The sequence below is a fragment of the Nematolebias whitei genome, chromosome 7, assembly GCF_014905685.2.
Source record: "Nematolebias whitei isolate Nwh7 chromosome 7, NemWhi1, whole genome shotgun sequence".
Lineage (NCBI taxonomy): Eukaryota > Metazoa > Chordata > Actinopteri > Cyprinodontiformes > Rivulidae > Nematolebias > Nematolebias whitei.
The window spans coordinates 8530892-8542041 of NC_056504.1; the positions used below are offsets into that span (position 1 = coordinate 8530892).

At 38.8% G+C, this 11150-nt stretch overlaps 1 protein-coding gene across 1 annotated transcript; it reads right to left on the reverse strand.

Moving 5' to 3' along the window:
* Positions 1-1993: 1993 nt before the first annotated feature.
* tpra1 (transmembrane protein, adipocyte asscociated 1) lies at positions 1994-9027 on the reverse strand. Its single transcript, XM_037679221.1, has 11 exons — positions 8870-9027; positions 8046-8229; positions 7818-7950; positions 6174-6260; positions 4676-4748; positions 4442-4521; positions 4241-4351; positions 4095-4155; positions 3421-3523; positions 2571-2651; positions 1994-2412 (listed from the first exon to the last, which is right to left on the reverse strand). The coding sequence occupies exons 2-11, from the start codon at positions 8216-8218 to the stop codon at positions 2151-2153; spliced, it is 1164 nt and encodes a 387-aa protein (XP_037535149.1). The 5' UTR covers positions 8219-8229; positions 8870-9027; the 3' UTR covers positions 1994-2150.
* Positions 9028-11150: the final 2123 nt, after the last annotated feature.

Sequence of the window (11150 nt, forward strand, 5' to 3'; positions counted from 1 at the left end):
AAGGTCATCCTGGCGCTGCAGTATCCTCAAAGCTCATTGGTTAAGAGAAATCGTTAGCATCCAATGATTGGTTGCAGCTAGAGGTGAGCGAGGGGCTGATGGGAGTTGTCGTTTTTTTTTTTCTTCCTACAAACAAAACGAATGAGGTGACATTTTTTTAATTTTAGGTCACACAAAAGTCACTAGGGAGAGCCATTTCATGCTAAATCAAATAAATAGCGTTATTTAAAAATTATTAATAAATATTCCAATAAATAAATAAATGTTCCCGTGAAATAAAACATTTTAAATATATTTTTTAATTTATTTCAAAAAAAATTATTCATTTCAACATTTATTTAATTCAAGATGGGATCATTTATTTATTTAATGGGATACGTATTAAATTATTTTTAAATAACACTATTTAATTTTGAAAGAAATGGCTTTCCATACATAACGTACAAAATTTAAATGTAATTGCCACAGGAAGCCAAGGGGTGGTGTCCTATCCAAAAATTCAATGTGCTCTACTTCTTACCAAAACAAAAATTAAACCCAAACAAGACAAGAGGATTTGAAGAGTTTATTTTGTAGCTCACCGAATGGTCCACAGTCATTTGAACACCATTTGCAAAAAAAAAAAAGAAGAAGAGTTTTTGCACATGAAGAGAGAATGAAAATCCACAGCAATGCACCTAGTGAAGTCAGAAAACAAAAACTCAGTATTTGTCCATCAGCACTCAGAAGTGCATTCAAAATATAGTCGGGCAGATGCTAAAATTGCTTGGAAAGGTCTTCCCTACTGTGTTGTGGTTTTGTAATTAAATATAAAAACCGAACCCAATCGTCTGCACACAGTTCAGCCTAAAACCTTTAGGATTAAATATGCACCTCAATAGCAAACACTGAATTTGGCAAGAAACAAAAAAGCTTGAATTAAAGATTATTGGCAGGAAAAGAATAATGTAAGTTTCACAGAAACGTTTCTCAAGTATTGATTGTATGAAACTAGAAGTAAAAGTTTAAAGCTAAAAAAGAAATTCAGACATTTTTCCTCTTTGCGACAATCCAGTACATTTATCACTTTGATTTTAAAATTACCCACGTTTGATTTGTTCACTGAGCCCGTTTCATTTTATTAATCAAATGAAGTCAAAATTTCTAAATATATTAAGGAAATATAACATTCTTTTAAATACTATAAAATAACTATAATTCCTGGTCTCATTGCAGCCTGTAATCATTAGAAGAAAAACTTCACGAGCAACAGGTTATAAACAAAACTGAAGTGCTGCTGCTATAAAAATGAACACGTGTTTGAAGTGGAATGCACCGAGAAGTTTCTGCATTTACACTTAAAGCCTCACAGACTATTACTTCCTGACAGACTGAAGTTACCAAATGTATTGCACAGGCAGGAATGACTCGTGTTCAATTAAAAAAAAGGTCAAAGGTTGAAAACAACAAAACAGCTTCTTGGTGAGATGCAGCTCTACAAATTTAGCAACTGTTAATCTGTCTAGACACTTTTGGACCCTTTAATACAACATCTGTATTTAGGCGATACTGATGTGGCGACACATTAACACTTCGTTCACTTGTTAACAGACACTGCAAATATTTGATAAATCAAAATTAATGATTAACCAGCTCAGCCGCAAATCCGTTACAAGGCAGTTTCTAAAAAAAAAAAAAAAAAAGGTTGCTGTACGCTCCAAGTGGGAATGTATGAAAGTTTTAAATCAAAACCAAACCCATGAAACAAATTAAGTACTTACACCAGAATGAGACTGAGCAGCTGATTTTTAGAGCTTAAGTTACAGAAAATGTGCTGAGCCAAAGTGGAAATCATCCAAGATTCTGCAGAAACAAGGATCAATATCAACGGTCAAAGGTCACAAAGAGGACAGCACTCCTAGTGTGGAGTGGCGTCAGCAGCACACTATGGCACCAGCATTAGCGCTTGCTAAACCCAGGAAAGGTCTGTTCTTAAGTGTCCATTTGTTACCTTCTTCTGGCATCATAGAAAGAACAGGGTTACACTTCCACTGCGTCCAATCAGCTGGATCTGCCATGTTTTTTTGGTCAACCTCTACGATCAACATCTTTCCAAAACACACTAAATTTGCACATTTGAAGTCCAGCTGAATTCTTGTACATCCGTTCGCTCACGCGTTGACAGGTCTCCAGCGGTCAGCCTCAATGCTGTTGGACCCGTAGGGTCCCGATACAACGTCATCCAAATAAGCTCCAACCATGCGGGAGCTGCTGGAACCAGAGCCGTCGATCTGTGTGGAAGAGTAGTAAAGGCCCTGGTCAGTGAGGTCCCTGCGGCCAAGAGTTGTGGCGATCGTTGGAGGAAGGTGGACATCACTTTCATCTGGCTCGTCCACCTGAGACTTATAGGAAAACAGGATCTTGGGCTCTGAGCTGTAGAAAATTAAAAAATAATAAGTTTACTGAAACATCCCCCAAGTATCTCCAGAGTTGATTCAGTTAGAGACATTCATCACAATGTGTGCGCATAATCAGCTAGCTTTCTTTCCATAGCTTCAAAAATAATTCAATATACTCTGAATGGTACATACCCAAAGAAGCCCTTGAGGAATGTGACGTAAATGAGTGGAGCAAAGGCAGAAAAGTACAGGAAGGTGGTGACATCCACACAACTGGTTCAGAGGAAACAAAAAGTCCACAGTTTAACAACAAGCTGTTACAGTGCATGAAGCCATTATAAGATAAAAGACATACTTCATAGACTGATGACAGTTTTATTTGTATCAGCTACTCAAAACTACAACTTTATCATTTGTCTTCAGCGTCATAATTATAAATATACACAAAAAACTATTAAAAATGTATCAGCGCACATACAGGCAAACAATAATTTACAACAAAATCCAAAGATGGAAACACTTTATTGTTTTCATGTTAACACTTAATTTCTTCACAGGCTGAACATGTTTTTGTGGACTGAACTCATGTTGGAGGGCGTTTGTTTAACACGAGCCTTTACATCTAAATAGTTGATTGTTGATATGTGCTGCTGATTATCCGTGCTGCCGATTTATTTCAAGCTGCTCATGTTCGTGCTGCTGTTCGGCGTATCGTTTTGTACTAGTAGTGCTTAGTGTATATTTAGTTTAGCATATTTCTTAGTTTATATCTTAGATCTTATTACTGTTTTTTTTTTTTTAATTTATACTTTATGGATGTAACTGGGACCCTGTGAACACATTTCATTCCACCTCATGTACCACATGTGATGCAAATGATAATAAAAGAACCTTGACCTAGGTTAAAATTAGGCTCCAATTTTTCTAAAACTCACTGAGATAGAGCCTTTAAACCTAAATGTTTAACACTGAAACAGTTACATTTCTTTCCAACGTTTGCAACATCTCTAAGAGTATATTATTTTAAATAAAACCTACTGACCAGAGTCCTTCTATGATTCCAGCACACAGCAGAGCGCTGCCCAAACCCTGAACGAAGTTGAGTAAAGACAGGATGGCGGCGTACACATAGAAACTCCTCTTAGCTAGAAACGGAAAGCAAAGCAAAACGTCAACTGAAAGGAAAAGATTTCACTTACAATAAGTAATAAAGTTAATGATACAGTGAACTGCAATCTTCCATTCTTTCCATTATAATCATACATGAACCTTAACCTCTGGGTTACTTTTATCTAAACTTTAATTTACACCTTTCTCTTTATATTGTAGGGAAAAGATGTGAACACAATGTCTACAGTAAAAGCACATTATTTTAATGTTAATGCAGTTTGTTTAAAATACTTGTAAAATCTCAGGGCTTTACAAATTAACAGAAGAAATTTCAAGATTTATGAGTCATTAGGTGCATTCAGGGACAATAGGAGGAATCTTTCTAAACTTTTTTTTTTTTAAAAGGCCAAAAATAAAGCTTTCTTCCCAATTAGATTTAGAGTTTAATGATAAACTGTCCATGTAATATTTATGGTAAATTAACAATTGCAGTATTAATCAATAAACAATACAAGTTGCATAACTTGACCTCTCAGGACCTTGTAATAAGGCTCACCAGTTGTTGTACAGTTGTGTGTTTAAACCTGTTGAAGTCTAAAGACTTACATGGCAGAGATATCCTCTCCCTCACCGGAGTTTTAGGCAGGAAAACAATCATAGAGTACACCTACAGAAAGGACAACGTCATCAGTTTAAAATGCGCACGGAGGAGTAGTTTTCCTTGCGTTGCTGCAGAGCTGCAGGTTACGGACCAGGAAGAAGAAGCTGGAGCTGGCCAACCAGAAGTGCCGTCCTCCGTGACCGTAGATGTTGAAGTCCTCAGCGGACAGGTGACTGTCTGGGTATAGTATCTCTAACGTGCCCTGAGACAATGGAATATTTATTTCAACTTCATGCAAACATTACAAAAACCTCCTGCTACATATAACAATTGTGTTATCGTCTGTAATTACCTGTGTGATTGAGTATCCCAGAGCCAGCACAGCAGTTATAGCCAACACACGTTTGATGCTGGACTTACTTTCTAAGTGACCTAATTAATGAATAACGAACGGGAGGCATCTTTAGTAACCATATATACACAACCACATAAAAACAAAGGCAGCTAATCGTGTTTTTAAATGGATTTGTAACAAAGACAGAGGCTACGGTGCTTTATATTCAGTGAGCAAAACCAGCAAACTAACCAAAGGCCAGTCCCAAGATGACAACGCTGAGCTCAGTAGCTAGCAGGAAGAAACGGGTGATTTCCCACAGCACCTACAGAAACAACAAACATCATGAGAAACTAATGGAGCAAAGGAGTTCCACAGGGCTCTAGTCTGAAGAACTAGAATAACACTGTTTTCATTCTTCCCAGCACTGCAGACATGACAATGTGTTATGAGAAGAGTTGGTCCATCACTGGAAACGCAATGGAAAATATGTCTGGTATGCGTGGAATCAAGCCCGGCCTTTCTTTTAAACCTGGAAGCTGCTCAGATAAACCCATCTTGGGTTTCAATAAAAAAAAAAAAAACATCTGAGCCTCCTGATAATTCAGAATAATTCAGATATTTAAAATAGGCACAAATGTTTAATGACAAGAACATTTTTGAACCTTTACAGACAAAATAGCTCAGAAAATAAGTAGCTTTTAATGAGTTACAGCGGGGATATTCAACTAAACTGCTCAGGGGGCACAGTTACTGAAAGCCAAGAGCTCAGGTGCCAGACATCCAGCAGTTATTGTCATGTTTGTTTCATAGTTTCAAATCTAGACTGATTTAAAAATGAACCCACTGGTGGGCTGAACTGAGCTCACTCGTGGGCCTGATTTGGACCCCGGACCACCAGTTGAACAGCCCCGAGTTACAGAAATTCATTAGTTTGGGGTAAGTTGGCACAACTCATTTTCATACCGCCTTATCCCCAACCCTTGCTTTAACGCTTCCCACCGCTCCTTTTCTGTCCCCAACATGACTCCTTCAGTTGACTCTCATCCTTGCAGCTTTTAGTCGCCGTTTCTTTTCAGAGGAGAGAGAGAAACTTTTACCTTTTGGCTTTCAACCCGGCGTCTCTCATTCTATTGTTCTCCCTCCGACTCCGTTTACATCCAGGAATCATTTAACCGACTCAATAGCCGTCGCACGTTGAGAATGTCTGAAGTGTTCTCGTCAGCGTTCAAATAAAAACAAACAACTCGTGATTGGTGGCAACAAAGCATTTGCCATGATTTAGCTCATTATAAATTATGATGCAGAATTGCTTGTTTTGACAGCTAATATTGTTTTAAACAGGCTTTCCCCTAATAGTAATAATTAGAAAACTTTAAAGTCTATCATCAAAATGTATGCTTTGCTCAGACGTAATCAAGTTACAAAAGGTTTTGCTTATTTAAGCAATAATTACAAATTTGGAGAAAAAAAAAAGTTATAAATATGACTTGAATTTCTTTCATACACTTTGTGCATCTGGAATATTATTTACTGTCGGTCAATCTTGTTTGTTTGTTTCATATAAATGCCAGGATTAGCAGAGTGTAAATACTATGTGTAGTCTTATGCAGCTTTAACTGAAAACAAAACTAAAACAAATCATGAGATTTTATTATTGAAGTGAATTTTTATTATGTGTACCGTGGTGTTCTTTTAGCGCACATCATTAAAATCCTGACTAGTTCGATTAAAGCTTCAACGGTCTTACTTTGTCTACGATGGTTGCAGCGCTGGACGCACTGACGGTCATAGACACAATCGCTCGGGTGATTCCAACTCCTGCGACAACAAACACCTAAAAAACACACAGTACACAACACGTTCAACTGTTTGTTGTTTATCTACCGGAGCGCACACACACAGGTCCAAGTAACGCTGATAACTGTGTTCACCAACATCAGTGACACACACTGTGTTCACCTCTTTTATCATCTGGGTAAATGAGCTCATAGATATAATATATTGCTGGTTGTTTCATTAATGCACTGAAAAATCCACCAACAGTTCAAACACCAATGAGTTGGAACAGACTGTACAACAGAGCTGCACAATGTTTATTTTTTATCAGTAAAGTGTTGCAAAAATTCATTTATTGTCGCTGATAGACCAAAAATAATGTAAAACCCGGTTCTAGCAGAACCACACCTGCAACTTTTGGGGATAATTAATGGTTTGAAATTATGGGACATTATTTTAGGAAGAAAATCAGAATGATCTTTAAAAAAATACCAGCATTATGAGACCTAATGTGAAATGTTACGATCACAATAGCAACACTGAGGTTGCATGGTAGCTTGTAGGGCTTTAACAGACTACTCGAGTAATCGACAAGTCGATTCCTAGGACATCTATCGAGTTTTAAAATGTCACGTCGAGTATTCGCAGTGACGTCATTGTGTCACTAGTAGAAGCTACAAAACGGATCCCTCCCAGCAGATGGACTGAGCGGAGCAGGCCCAGTCTTGGCAAACGGGTAGAAATGCATCAATAGTCTGGAAATATTTCACTAAAGATGAATCTCCTGGTTCAACGACCGTAAGGAAACAGAAATTGAATCAACTTCCTGACTGTTTGGAGCTGTTGTGAACCGGTGTTACACCATATTCTGTGACCACCGTATATTGTGACCGTAGGGGGCGGTGTTGCACGCACTGTTGCAGGTCACAGAGTATGGTGTAACACCGGGTCCAATCAACCGAACCAGAACCAGCTTCCTCTGACCTTGTTTCACAAACAAAAAGCAAAAAATATTAATCTCTAAACCTATAAAAAACCTATAAATATATTAATCTCTAAAACTAAACCTAATGCTCACCATAGCTGGCGGTGGTGCGAGGTGGTTGTCCTCCCCACTGTTTTTAGTTTCGTTTTTGACGTGCTGCACGTTATTTCTTTCACTTTTGCAGCTTAATAATAATGATAATAACTAATAGTTTTGGTTTTCCTATGACTTATTTGCAGTATGATAAATGGTAGGAGCATAATATACTCTCCCAATGTTTTGTTGGTCTTTTTTTTGTAAATAATAAATGACGTTTTTTTGCGGATTTATTTTTTATTTATTTTTTCATCTTGAGATCCTATGACGTCATCAACTACTCAAGTTCTACTCGAGTTTTTAAATTATGTAGTCGTTCAACCCCTAGTAGCTTGGTGGTCGCTGCTATGGTCTTGTAATTCTGAGGCTGAAGGTTTGAGCCCAGGTTGCTTTATTAAAGGCACCCAGCATAAAATAATTACAGTACCAAATCTTTCAAGCAAGTTACTCGCTGTGGCAACTCCTGAAGAAGGGAGCAGCAGCAACAATAGCAGCAGCACTGAACACGTTATAATTTTCCAGTTTGTGTCCTACCAGCAGGTAGAAGGTGACAAAAATGGGGCTGGAGGTGAGTCGAATCTTCGCACTGGCTGAGGGCAGCTTCCATATCAGGAACACAAAGAAGGCTACATTTGGCACCAGCAGTAAAATATCCCAGAAGCGCACCCTGAGACAAAAAGAAAACAAAATAATAATGCACTTTCTAAAAGCCAACAGCTCAAGTCTCTAATTTGCAAGCGTGAACGGAGAGCTAAAGGTCACCTGGAGTCTCCAACGTCTTCATATAGGAGTTGCAGACATTTGTGAGGCTTGCTGATGTTGGATTCAGAGTCGGGTTGCCAGGTTGGGAATGCTGACGCGTTCTCCGGCGATGTAGGTGAAACAGTGTCATTGTAGTGAGTAAATCTAACCACAGCGGTAACTGTGGTTAGCATGGTGTCGGTGCCTGGGAGAAAAAGACAAGCTGTTAGGTGGAAAAACATTTACCTTCTTGGAGTCTCCAAGTAATGGGGCCTTTCAGGTGAAAAGGTGTTAATCTGTATACATGTGAGTGTTCAGTCTATTTTAACAGCATTTTATATCTGCATAAACACCTCAGTAACAGATCTAAGACTTTCACCAACCAGGACTTTTTGTTTGGTACATTTAGTAAAAATATTGCATATAGCTCACCCATTATAAATACTTGGATAATACAATAAAGTGAAACACTTGTTTCAAAACATTAAACTTACCGAGTTGTGTTAACTCTGATAAACAATAACAAAATGCCAAGAGGTTGGACTAAAAGCCCAGGCTGTATTACTTATTCCAACATTGAGAATGTGAAGTTGATCTAAGCACAGCTGCACTTTGTGGTCAGTCGTTAGCTACATGTAGCTTGATAGCACCCGTCCGTCTGGAGACGTCATGTTTGTTAAACAAATAGCGTGTTTTCGGCGGTAAACGTGTCAAGATATGAAATAGGTGTTTTAAATCAACATTATTTATCTCCCTTTAAAATCCCGAGTGACCCGCGTCTCCATCAAAACAAACGTGAGTGGTCTTCTGACATAACAGCTTCAAATAGTAAACATTAGTCTCACCGCTTCAGACGACTCTATTTCGATAATGAAATTGTAGTATGCTGTCCAAAGCCGGGATATGCCTCCAGCGGAAGCTATACGTGTTGTTGTTCGCGTTTTAATCGAACAAGACATGGAATACTCAACAGAGACATAGCTGCGTCTGCTGGATACTTTCGTTGAGTAAATTTCCCGTGTGGTCACCTGACAGGCGGAACGCGGGTCCGCACCATTTATTCACCAGTGCAGCTCGCGCCGGCGACCCGCCTTCCTCTTTAGGTGCCGTTTCAATGACAATCAACTTTACCGTCCGAAATGAGAGAATGAAGAGTGAATGTGGTGAATATATTCAAAAGGATGGTAAATTATAGTATTTTATTTATAAACATGTTTATTATTTCAGCCATCAAGACGTCTTGAGACTACTTATGTTGTGATTTGACGCTATATAAATAAACTGAATTAGAACAATCAGACGGTTGCTCTTTTGGGACGCAACTCGTTCAGCCGGTTTATGAACCTGTAATGCATAATGAAGCTGAACAACTCCAACTAAACAAGACAAGTCTCGCGAGATTATGTTTGTAACGTGAGTTTGTTTCCATCCTGTAGTCTTAGACATTGATATAAACACTAAATGCCTCATTGGCTGCTGCGGCGCAGGAATTTCGGCCGCCATCTTGGAACGGTCGTCCTTATTTGGTTAAAGCAGATGTCTCAGCACTTCGCAGCTTATTTCTGTTCTAATCGACGGACTGTTGACGTCAGGTCTCGGGGGATAACTTTTCACAAGTAAGATGAACATATTATTGTTAGTATTTTGTGATTATAATATTACTGTACTGTATTTATGTCCACCAGCTGATGTGATGTTCAGTGTAACACGGTGTTCAGCTGCAATGAAGCTGACTGAGATCTGATGACAGGAATATTTTTCTAACAAGCATACTCACTATTTCAGCAGCTTTGGTTCATTATCAACAGATATGCATCAAAACTGGAGTTTTGTTTAAATTCTAGGATATAAAAAAATAAAACTAGGGAGAATATGGGAAATAGAAAATAAGATTGACCTCCTTTGTACAATGTTTTTGTTAAGACACAAATGTCCTGGTTTCATTTTGAAGGTTTCCCAAAGAACAAGATGTGAGGAAGAGGAGGAAGTATCTTTGAGGAGGATTCATCTGAGCAGTGAGGATTTTAAACTGGAGGATTTTGATCAAACTGATCAGACTGTCCTACAGAGATGGTGTGGTACCATCGGTTCACCTTCAAGGAGTAGGAGCATCATTATAAGTTCATTAGAGTTCATAAAGTTACATATTTTATTGTGAGTCACAAGGTGAGACACCTCCATGCGTTTATATGAACAGGTAACTAGAGACTGTAAAGTTCATATTCATGATGCTTTTTCATTTCAGCTTGAAAACTGCAGGACTACAGGAACTCTACAAAAGCTGGAGCTGCTCTGTCTGTGGCCTCTCAGGAACGTGCACGTCACACACACACAACCTCGACCTCATGATGTGAGTATTTATATTTTAAACTTTTATTTTTCATTTACCCTTTATTTATACAGGTAGTCTCACTGAGTCACGAGAACTCATTTTCAAAAGAGACCTGTTTAGGAGCAGATGGTGGGGGTTGAGTGCCTTGCTCCTGGGCCCAGGGTGGGGCCAATGAGGGTGAAGGCAGGTGTGGGTGTTTCACCTTTTCCACCTCATTTTGATGTTGACAGTACCAGGAGTTGAACCTGCGACTTTCCAATCACAGGCCCGTCTTCTAACCTCTGCGCCACCACTCCCCCACATAACATCATATCATAATGATCATGGTCATATTAAAATCTCACTGGTTTCCTTCCAGATGTGTTAAACAGCTACTGGTCCTCCTGATGTTTCCAGGTGTGTGTGGTCAGTGGATGAAAAGCCTGGCATGAACAAGGTGATGCTGGAGATCATCATTTGACGAGAGCTCCCACCTTCTAACTGTGAAGAACAAGAGCAGCTCAGTGATTCCCTCAAGGCTCAGTGAAGGTGCTGAGAGCTGCAGAGAGGCTGATCCATGGAGCTTCAACACAGCAACCTCCAAACATGTCCACCCTCACACACATCGTCCATGAAGACACTGGACCAGAGAAGGAAGCACAAGATAATAAAACAGTGATAACAACGACAACAATAAAAATTCATAAATGATTCATACAATTTTTTTAAATTGTTTGTTTGTTTTACAATTGAAAAACAGTTTGTTATCACTGTTGTCATCACTCTTTGTTAAAATCCAGGTCTCTCTTGTAAAT

What these genes read in the sequence shown, in the direction of transcription:
- tpra1 (XM_037679221.1), bottom strand. Translation starts at nt 8,218, where the DNA reads ATGCTAACCACAGTTACCGCTGTGGTTAGATTTACTCACTACAATGAC. An exon ending in GAAGACGTTGGAGACTCCAG is followed by an intron (nt 7,951 to 8,045) that starts GTGACCTTTAGC and finishes TTTTTGTCTCAG; the next exon opens with GGTGCGCTTCTGGGATATTT. An exon ending in GGAATCATAGAAGGACTCTG is followed by an intron (nt 2,652 to 3,420) that starts GTCAGTAGGTTT and finishes CCTCTGAACCAG; the next exon opens with TTGTGTGGATGTCACCACCT.